Genomic DNA, 10,561 nt, shown 5'->3' with positions numbered 1-10,561 from the left:
GCAAACTCTTAATCACTGGACTACCAGGGAAACCACACTCCTCCCCCCACCCTTTTATTTTAAAATGACCATTTACTCTGAAGTCACAGGAAAGCCCCTGAGTTTGGGCCTCACCAGGCTTCTCCATCCCCCCAAGGCCAGGCAAAGGTGAATAGGTGGCTTTTTACTGCACTGAGCTGTTTCTGCTCACCTCCTGCCTGGTCCTCGTGGTCAGAGACAGCTGCTCAGATGTTAGACTGTGTCTATTGACCGTTCACTCCTGCCCAAGAGGGAATCAGATGGGTTTTGTAGCTGGGGACTGGGCCTCCCCACCTAAGATTTTTTTTGATATAGACAATTTTAAAAAGTCTTTGACTTTGTTACAATATTATTTATTGAAGGATAATTGCTTTACAGAATTTTGTTTTCTGTTGAACCTCAACAGGAGCTTGTTTTTGTTGTTTTGGTTTTTTGGCACTATGTGGGATCTTAAGTGAAGTCGCTCAGTCGTGTCCGACTCTTTGTGACCCCATGGACTGTGTACCCTACCAGGCTCCTCTGTCCATGGAATTTTCCAGGCAATAGTACTGGAGTGGATTGCCATTTCCTTCTCCAGCGGATCTTCCCAACCCAGGGATCGAACCCGGGTCTCCTGCATTGTAGACAGACGTTTTACTGTCAGAGCCACCAGGGAAGTCACATGTGGGATCTTAGCTCTCCCTGAATTGGAAGACAAGGCCTCAACCACTAGACAGCCAGGGAAGTCCCATGCCTTCTTTTCCATAGCTCTGCCTTCCTTGGGGAAGTTGAGGAGCTTTCTAGGGTTTACAATAGTTGTTCTGAGCTTTAGTCCTTTGTCTCTTGGAACTAACTGAAGCTGTGAGCTCAGGAACACACCTCTATTCTCCCCACTGTGTTCAGTTCAGTTCAAACTCAGCACTTAACCTGCCAATGGGCAGTGGTCACCTCTTAGCCAGAGGGCCCTGTCAAGAATCCCCGACCTGGCCTGGGCACCCTGTCTGACCTGGCCTTCCTCTTCCTCCTCCTGCACAGCAGGTGACCACCCTTTCAGCTTGCCACTGGTCTGCCCCTAAACAAGGACGCTCCTGTGACGCGATGGACCTGCCTCAGGCCTTCTCAGGCCTCACTGTGCGGTCCTGTGTGTGACTGACAGGTGGCCCTACTAAGGCGGGCTTGGTCTTGCACACCCGTGTAGGCGCCGAGCACTCAAAGCTGACAGGCTGGGACTTCCCTTGTGGCTAAGACTCCACACTCCATGTGAGGGGCCCAGGTTTGATTCTTGGTCAGGGAGCCAGATCCCACAGCAGACAGACTCTTTTTGGGCAGGGCTTCAGGCCTGTGCAGGGAGCAGGCCCAGAAACCAAGAGGGGAGGAGCAGTCAGGTAGTCACTGTATTTTATTGGAAAACATTGATATATATTTTTCTTCACAGCTTGAACACAAATATTGCCCGGTTTGAAAAAAAAAAAAAAAGAAAAACCAAAACACTCCAAAAACGTCCACAGCTTCACGCCTACCTGCCCTTACCCTCAGCTCTTGGCTGGGTCTCCCGCTATGCTCCACCCCCCCTTCCCTGGAGGCTGGGTGCCACAGGGTGGACGAGAAGATTCTCAAAGCTGGGCAGGTCCCAGGAAAAGCCACTTGATCGACCTGAGGGGTGGGGTGGGATGGGGGTGGGGGGCAGATGAAATGAACGGAAAAAAAAAAAAAAATCCAGACGACCGAACTGCCCGTGTTGACTTACTTGTCCCAGAGGCGAAAGTCAGAAGCCAGGCTGCGGATCATGCTCTCCGCTGGGGAGTGTGGGGGCAGGCAGGCGGGCGCACAGACAGCACAGATGGGGCTGGGGAGCCGCCAAGCCACCACGGGAAGCGGGAGGGGCCGGTGGCCCGGCAGGGCTGTTTTATTGCAGGTTATGTTCTCTTGAGCGCTTGGTGGGGCACATCCTCCCAATCCCCGCCCCTCAGCTAGCCCGGCATGGTTTCAGACAAAATTAAGAGTTTTAAGGGGTATAAAGAAAAAAACGGAAGGATGAGTAGCATGTGACAAAGCGGCCAACTCCACATGCGTTCCCTCGAGGGGACCGGGATGCGGGTGGGCGTGGGACATTAGCACCAGGACAGCTTGAGATCGCTTCGGGAACACGGGATGGGGGCAGCGTGCAGGGGCACCAGGGGAGCTGGCCCCACTCGCCCCGCCTCAGGGAGCCAGTCGGATGCTTCACAAGAGCAGCCAATGGGATCTGAGCGCTGCCCAGCCTGGCCGGCCTCCTCACGTGTTAAGAGCATGCCAGCTGCCAAGCCTCCCTCGCCCTCTGGCCTCCTCCTGGGCCACATCCAGGCAACACCGCAGCTCCGGGCCCTCCCCACCACCCTCAGTCCTTCTGGAACGCCGCACTGGGCACTCCTGCCCCGACAGGCTCTGGGATGGGCACAGGGTATCACAGGCTGGTCGCATGCAACAGCAAGAGGCGTGCCTCTCGCGCCCGGCCCTCCTGAGGGCCTCAGCCCCTCCCCAGCAGGTCCCAGGACAGCGCCGGCGGCCACCCCGGCACCCCAAAATAAGATGACAAACGAACAGAAACAAACCAAAATGGACGAGAGCCACCCGGGCTGGAGGAGGAGGGCAGAGGCCCCCTGGAGGGGACGGGGGGGGGCTCATCTTATGAATGCATCAGGCCTTGGAAGATGTGAATGGAAGGCGGGAGGGCCGAAGGAAGAGATGGCGGGGGCCTGCAAGGAGACTCGGGAGGAAGAGAAAGAGCAATCATGCAGCTTGGGACAAATCTTTTGTTGCTTTATCAGATTCTCAGTCCATCAACTGGTGTTTGCTAAAACCGGGATAGGCAGGGAGTGTTGAAGAGAGTGCGCGCGGGGAGAGAGATCGAGAGAACGGGAATCGCCAGCTGCCCAGGGGCCTTCACTTTGCAGTCATCATCTGTACAAACTCTGTGGAGAGAAAGACAGGAGGTCAGCAGAGGGCGGGCTCCCCCAGCCCCCGCGGGCACGCGGACGGGGCGGCAGCTCACCTTCATAATTGACCTGGCCGTCCCCGTCAATGTCGGCCTCCCTGATCATCTCGTCCACCTCCTCATCGGTCAGCTTCTCACCCAGGTTCGTCATGACATGGCGCAGCTCTGCGGCGCTGATGTACCCGTTGCCGTCCTGCATGTTGGGGGACAGACGAAGGCTCTGAGCGTGAGGCGTTCATCTGCCCAGCGTTTTCTTGGGGGGCAGTGGGAGAGAGACCCCAGCACATCTGTCCTGGGTGTCAGGGGACAGACAAAGGCTCCAAGCCCGAGGCATCTGTTCACCCGGCTCTCTCCTGGGGGGCAGTGGGAGAGAGACCCCAGCATGGGGCCTGTCAGTCACCTCCCTTGGCACAGGCAGGGGCTTCCTGTGGTGGCAGAGCAAGCTGGCAATGGGGTTGGCACTGGAACCTGGCCGCCCCAAGTGGTGACTCTGGTTAGGCGGGGTGTCCCGCGAGCCCTCCTGTCCTGCTCTCTGCCAGAGTGCCAGAGGCCCTGGGGAAAGCCTGCTCACCTTGTCAAAGACACGGAAGGCCTCTCGGATCTCCTCCTCGCTGTCCGTGTCCTTCATCTTTCTGGCCATCATGGTCAGGAACTCGGGGAAGTCAATGGTCCCGTTCCCTGCGAGGTGGGGGAGGGAGGGAGGGAGATGCTCTGGGCCTGGGCCGGAGGAGACGACCCCAGGGCCCTAGCCATCCACCCTGGAGGGCGGCTCCCTGGGGGCACTGGGAGGCGGCTGCCCTCCAGCCCTGGGTGCAGGCTCACCATCTGCGTCCACCTCGTTGATCATGTCCTGCAGCTCGGCTTCAGTGGGGTTCTGCCCCAGAGACCTCATCACTGTCCCCAGCTCCTTGGTGGTGATGGTGCCGTCCCCGTCTTTGTCGAAGAGGGAGAAGGCCTCCTTGAACTCTGCGGCGGGAGGACAGCGAACCCGAGGTGAGGGCATGGGGAGGCCTGAGTCAGGCCTGCCTCAAGAAACAGGAGGCCCAGTGCCAGCCCCAGCCTCTCGCCTCTGTACCGCGAACAGGCCCCTTCTTTCTTTCCAGCACCCCTCACGGAGCACCTGCTCAGTGACGGGGAAAACTGCCTGCTCTGCCCAGCTCAGAGGACACGGGGGCAAAACGGGCTGACGGTGGCCTTAGAGCCTCTACATTTCTTTTTGGTCCCTGGCTTCAGTCTCTCCCTCGAGTGATGAAACGGACCAGTGTCCTGGAAGGGAGGAGAGCCAAGAAAGCCTCGTCTGAAGTGTGCCAGCCAAGGTCAGCGGGCCAGGAGAGGAAGGGCAGGAGAGACTGCAGGACAGCGCTGGGCGCCACGGCATCCCGCCTGATGGGGACTACCAGCCCGGCTCTCAGCTTCCAGAGGAGCCGCGTGGGGCGGAGTGTGGGGGCGGCCGGCAGCAGAGCACGGCTGATGGACTGTGTTGGGTAGGCGGGGTAGGGGGTGTGGAAGGAGAGGGGACGGCTGCCAAGCCAGGCGGCCGAGGAGCTGGGGGTGCTGAGTGGGAAGGCCGCAGCTGGGCCCGCATCAGGAGCGGGAGAAGCACGTGGCTCCTGCCCTCCCACTGGGCCCATTTTGGCACCTGGTGCTCCTGCCCCCAAACCCTCAGGGAACAGATGCCTGGCAGCCTATTCCCAGAGGGTGTGGGCTGGGGTGAGGCAGCGGACAGTTCGCTAATGGGGATGGGGGTGGGGGGTGGCATGGAGCGTGTGTTGGTGTCAAGTGAGGGCAGAGCTGGGGCTGTGCATGGCCGGCACGGGAGCCACACGTAGAACCGAGAGGCTTTGCCCCCGCCTGAGCCTCTGGGCCCTGGAGACCCCGAGTCTCCTGGGGGATGCTGGCGCCTCCCTGTGCCCAGGCCTTGTTGTTCTCAGGGGTCATGCAGGCACCCTGCGCTCAGGATCTCTGAACAACAACGCAGTTCTCTGGTTTTCCTTGGTGGGTCTCCGTAGCCACCCACCTGGGGCCAAAGTTCAGAAGCCGAAAATGTCGGTGGAGAGGGGAAGGGAGGGGAAGAAAGAAGAGAAGGCAAGTCCACTCCTGTCTCCCGGACTTCAGAAGCTGGGCTTTCTATGCTTGTCACATGCAGCCTGTTGACCCTGACAGTAAAGCCAGGGTCCAGGGGCTACTTTGTGCTGGCCCATGGCTGCGAGACTTAACTGGGAGCTGGTCCCTGTCCTCTAGAGTAGCTCACAGTCTGGGGGGGCGGGGGAGACAGGACACAGAAACCTTCTCAGCACACAGGCTTGCTGTAGCTGTGGCTTACTGGGCTTTAGGGGAGTCTACAAAAATGAATGACACAGGACTCAAGGACTTCTGCAAGCTTACTGGAAGATACATGATGGTTCCCTTGTTCATTTAGTTATTCAGTCAACAAAAATGTATGCAGCAACCATTATGCTGTAGGCACCAAGCGCACAGCAGGGACCAACACACAGAAAAGCCCCCAGTAAGGGACTCGTCTAGTGACAGGTAGGTGCAGCTAGCAGACATCAGAGATTAATTTCAGATGGTGAGAAAGGCTATTAAGGAAACAGAGAGTAGTGGAAGGCTGTTTATTTGAGATGGGACCAGGGAACGCCTTTCCAAGATGACATTTGAATCAAGACCCAAAGGAGGAGAAGGAGCTGCCTGGTGCAAAGAGCTGGGGGAAGGCACTTCCGGCCCAGGAATCGAGTGCAAGCATGCGCAAAGGGCAATGCAGAGGTGGGTGTGACGAGCCCTCTCCTGGGTGGCTCCTGAAGTGGGCCAGGAGCCCCGCAGGGGAGTTCACCTTCTGAGCCTAACTGGCAAGAGCCAGGACAGACGGCCAAGCTCACCCTGCAGCCACCGATTAAGAAGCCCGGTGACCCCTGGCAGGGAGGGGAGCACAGCCCTGCCACCTGATGAGGGCCTGGCTCAGGACTGTGGGGTCTGGTGTCACTGGTACGCTCTCATACACGTGAGCTTCTGTCAGATGCCCCTCCTGGCTGCAGTAAGACTCAGCTGGGGGTGCAGAGGCATTCATGCGGCAGGGTGAGGGCAGGAAGGGGGAATGGGGGAGGGAAGGAGGGAAGCAAGCTCACCTGCGATCTGCTCCTCGGTCAGCTGGTCAGCCTGGAAAAGCAGGAAGGAGAAAGTTAGTCACAGGTTGGCACATCTTTCCTTGCTCAGCCCGGCCCCCGCTGGTGCGGCCAGCTCCACATGGCAGTCCATGTACCTGGGCAAGGGCGGTCATGCCAGAGCCAGGACTGGGATCAAGTCTGGTGATCCGGGAGGCTGGAGACCCAGGACCCGATGACACCCCCGACCCCAGGGTCTCCAATCGGAGCCAGGGCTCTGGAGCCAGCCCCAGCCCAGCTGCACTGCACTGGTTCACGTCTCGGCGTCATCACAGCCGCTGGGCGCCCCAGGGGCTGAGTGAAGGGAGCAGTTGCCCTGGAAGCCTGATCAAGCAGCTCTTCTAGAAGGCTCCAAACTGAAGCAGGCCAGGCCCAGGGTAGGCAGCCGGCTCTTTCCTAGTTTCTATGTCACCAATGTGGAAGCACCAGGTCCAAGCACTGCGGATCCAACTGGCAACAGTTCTCCCAACTGGTGTCTGTGGAGTGCCTGAAGAGCCCTGGGCAGGCAGGGGGCAGACCCCGCTCTCTTCGCCATGGGGCACCATTCACTCCACTGCTCTTTGGGGCAGGAAGGGTGAGTGTTGGGAGGGGACTGCAGCCGGCATGACGCTGGTGGCAGAGGCTGGAGGACTCAAGTCCCCTCCCCCTGCTGCGCTGCAGTTTTTAACCCTTGCTGGCCCTGGCCACTCTAGGGACTGGCCAGTAGAGTTGGGCAGCCCTTGCTGCATGCTGGGCTTGGGGGCGGGGCAGAGGAGAAGCAGAGGCCAGCCTGTCCTGAACCAGCCCAGCAAAGGGATCCTCTGGGGGAGGAGCCACGCGGGGATGGGGGAGCTGAATCCCAACGTTTAGCTTTAGGCAGTAAAAGAGGAATTTTCCTTGGGGTCCGTGAATGCTGCCAGAAGGCATGGCTCGCCCTTGGACCACTGCCCCCTTCCTCATTTCCTCTTACAACTAGGGGAAGGGGCTCCACATCTACAGCAGGCTTCCAGCTCTGAGTCTGAGAGCCCCTCAAACTAAGGCGTGCCACTGTGTGCACTAGTGTTATTCTACACAGAGGTTCTAGAACTTCCTTGGGAATCTAGCAAGAGCCCCCCGCCCCCCTTCTGCCCCATCCCAAATGTGAAGACCAATCACATTAGAACAAGTCTGACATGTCCTTTTTCTTTTTTTCTTTTACACATAAAGGAAGAAGGACTTGAGGTTAAGCCCCAAATGGGTAGAACAGGACGGGAAATCAAGGTGATGATTACAGAAGGGAAATGGCTAAGGGAGGGGGAAGCAGGAAGGTAGAGAAGGAAACACACCACACATGTACATTCTGGAAAAGTCCGAAGTCTAAAGGGAAGGTTAGGAGGCCAAATGGAGATGCTTCTGCCTTGCTTTCAAAAGAGACCCAGGGCTGACATGCTCCTGCATGCCAGCCTGGCAGCCCCAGGCCCATGAGCCCTTTGCTCCTCTGCTTCCCTTGGCTTCTATGGGCAAAGAAGCCTGAGCCGATCGCCTAGGTCCTGACACCCGAGGAAGCTGCTGGGGGAAATTGAGAAGACAGGATGGGCTTCTGTTGCCAAGGCCAGGCAGTGCCAGGGGTGCGGAGGAGGGCTGGGAGAGGGCTGCCCTCCCCCAGCTTTCATCCTTTCCCCTGGCCTACGTGGTAAGGGCTACCCAACCAGGGCCCTTCGCACCCCTGCCACATCACCCTGGGCAGCACCTGCAGGGGCTGGGGGCAAGGAGGCTGGGGCAGGTCGTGGAATGCCCGAGTGGCGCTGAAGGCTGGTGTCTACCGCTCCCTGCCGCCAGGCTGCAACACGCAGAGGAGGTACTGCCACTGTTCCAGGCTTGCTGCAAATAGGCGTGGCTCTCTGCCTATAGGGCCGTCACACTCCCTCCCTCCCTCTTAGGAGACCCTCTCCCCTGCTGGGGAAGGAAAGGGCCCAGCTCCCAGCTAGAGATCTCAAAGCAAGGCTGCTGCCCAGAAAACTGATCACTGCCGGGGATCCCTTCCTTCTCAGGGCTTTTTCCCTTTCCAGATCTGCAGATTTTCAGCTTTCACCAAAAACTACCTGCAAAATAACCCAGCTGGTCCCCTGCTTCCCCATCCCTTTAGGCTCCAGCAAGAGGCTGGACAAGAAAAAAAAAAAATCCTGGGGTGGGGGAGGGAAGAGGTATTATTTCTCTGCCTTGCCCCAGCTCCCAGCCAGTGCCAGAGAGCAGTGTTAGATGAGATCAGAAACCAAGGCCAGGGCCCCTCACCAGGGCCAAGGAGGAGCCACAGGGCTCAGGCCAAAGTCCAAAGCCAGTTAACAGTGACTTGTCCCACCCATACTTTGATGATTACAAAGGGAAAGAGAAACTAGTGGGGCCAAAGCTCAGGTCTTATTTGGCAGGTGGGGGCCTCCTGGCGCCTGTCAATGATTTGGTGCCCCTTTAGCAAGGCTCTGCTGGGGGAAAATGGGGTAGCGGCGAGAGGAGCCATCAGGCCTGTGTCAGCAAGTATGAGATCTGATACACAGCAGTGGCTGCCTGTTCTCCCCAGCCTTGCCAGGGAGGATGGCTGCACACGGTTCCGAGGCTGAGCCTGGGGGGGCTGGGGGACTGTGGGTGGCAGGGACCAGGAAAGAACTAGTCTGCTGGTTTTCTCTCAAAGCCCAAGCTGTGGGAATTAACAGAAGCACTCAGGGAGGGCTCCAAAAGGAACAAGTGGCCCTGGGGCGGATGAAGGGGTCCCTGTGGAGGTCCTCTCTGCAGCCCCCACCCCGAGGCCACAGGAACAGGCGTGCGATTGTCACCGACGCCACACTGTACTGCACTGTCATTCGGCACAAGTGAGGAGATGCAGAGCGGTGCGTGGAGCTGGAGACCAAGATAAAACCAGCATTCCTGTTTGGGAAAAACAGCTCTCTGGGTCTGAAAGGGGCAGTGAGCAGGTGAGGTTCAAGGCTTTAAAAGCTGGCTCATTTGATGCATCCCAAACTTTGCTCCTCCCCACCCCCATTTCATGCGGCTTCGGTGCGCAATAGAGGCCCCAACAACTCCGCCCACCTGCTCCCACTGCTGGGTGTCTCCTGCCCAGCCCCATTCTTCCTGGGAAAGGGACCCTTGAGACACTCCCTCCGGCCTCTGCAGCCCATTCCCCATCCAGACTGAACAGTCTTTGTCCCGGCTTTGCCCTGGAAACTTCCAGGGAGCTACCCACCACATCCACCTCCAACCCTAGGCCCACCTTGGCTGCCATTCATTTTCTTTAACATGTCCCCGGATCGCCTTCCATCTCACCTCCCACTACAGAAGCCGAAGTTCTCTCCCACCCCTCACTTTGAAAACCCACCTCTTCATGAACCCAAATACAACGCCTCCCTTCCCCCCAAAAACCCCCAATCTCCCTTCCTAGTTCAATAGTCTTAACCCAATAGGAACCTCAGAACCTTCTCTGGCTGCCCCTGTCCCCCCACCACTGACAAGCTCGGCACCCCTTTTTGACCCCTTCCCCGACTCCATCCTTTTCAGTCCCTGTAGGCTTCCAGGGCATCTTCAAAAGGCTTCCAGAGCATCTTCTAACCTTGGCTGCCACCCACCCCAGGCTCTTCCTTCCAGAGCATGCACCTCACCCTCCTCCTCCTTCCTCTGCAATGTCGGTCTTTGGAGAACCCCCTTTTCTCCCCTCAAGGGTCTGATCTGCAGAAGCGACCCTCCTCCCTGCCTCCCGGGACGGCTCCCCCTCCACCCAGGCCCAGGTAACCACCACCCCCTCTTAGGGAGTTCCCCAGCAGCCCGGCTTCCCTCCGATCCCCCTTCCTTGCTACCTATTAGGACCCAAAATCCTTTATCAGGCCACAAATCACCTCCTTCCTTAGCCAATGGCTCTTACCTCGGCCCCCTGGAATCCAAACACCCCACCTTAGCGACCAAACGCCCCATCCTGGGTCCAAGAGTCCAGATGCTCCATCTTCGGCTCAAATGCCCCCCTGGAGGGCTCAAGTGCCCTTTCTGGGGTCTAGACACCCCACCTGGTACTAACTGTCGCTTCTGGAAGTCCACAACTCCCTTTGGGGAGCCAAACGCCCCACTGTGGGTTCAAATGCCCCCGATCAAGGGGCAGAGAAGGGTCCAGAGGCGCTCTCCGGGACCCAAACCCTTCCCCCACCCCACTCCATTCTCAGTCCACTCGTGCTCTCAGGGGTCCTGCTCCGCCGTGCCCGCCTCAGTGGTCCCAACCTCGGCGGCCCTCAGTCTCACTCACCATGGCGAGAGCCGGGTGTCCGGAGCGCGGGTATCAAGGTTCCTCCGGCGGCGGCAGCAGCTGCAGCAGCTCGAGCTCCGCCGCGCGTCTGCGCCTCCACACTCACTGCCTGCAGCGCGCGCCGCCGCGCCGCCGCCGCCCGCCCCAACGGTCCCTCAACGGCCGCCGCGCGCGCCCCGCCTCGCCCGGCCCCGC

General features: G+C 58.8%; 1 protein-coding gene across 1 annotated transcript; it reads right to left on the bottom strand.

Annotated features, from left to right (window-relative positions):
* Positions 1 to 2,775: 2,775 nt before the first annotated feature.
* Positions 2,776 to 10,542, bottom strand: CALM3 (calmodulin 3). The gene is made up of 6 exons (XM_055551519.1): positions 10,367 to 10,542; positions 6,094 to 6,124; positions 3,794 to 3,937; positions 3,543 to 3,649; positions 3,029 to 3,164; positions 2,776 to 2,948 (listed from the first exon to the last, which is right to left on the bottom strand). Exons 1-6 carry the CDS (start codon positions 10,367 to 10,369, stop codon positions 2,920 to 2,922), a joined length of 450 nt encoding a protein of 149 aa, XP_055407494.1. The 5' UTR covers positions 10,370 to 10,542; the 3' UTR covers positions 2,776 to 2,919.
* Between the last annotated feature and the right edge of the window lie 19 nt (positions 10,543 to 10,561).

The sequence above is a fragment of the Bubalus kerabau genome, chromosome 17, assembly GCF_029407905.1.
Source record: "Bubalus kerabau isolate K-KA32 ecotype Philippines breed swamp buffalo chromosome 17, PCC_UOA_SB_1v2, whole genome shotgun sequence".
NCBI lineage: Eukaryota > Metazoa > Chordata > Mammalia > Artiodactyla > Bovidae > Bubalus > Bubalus kerabau.
This window is presented reverse-complemented; position numbering and strand designations above follow the sequence as displayed.

Bases quoted from the DNA above. Each gene is read 5' to 3' on its own strand.
- CALM3 (XM_055551519.1), bottom strand. The intron at 3,650-3,793 runs GTGAGCCTGCAC...CCCACCTCGCAG, and splicing joins CAACGAGGTGGACGCAGATG to GGAACGGGACCATTGACTTC. The intron at 3,165-3,542 runs GTGAGCAGGCTT...CCCAACATGCAG, and splicing joins CCTTCCGTGTCTTTGACAAG to GACGGCAACGGGTACATCAG.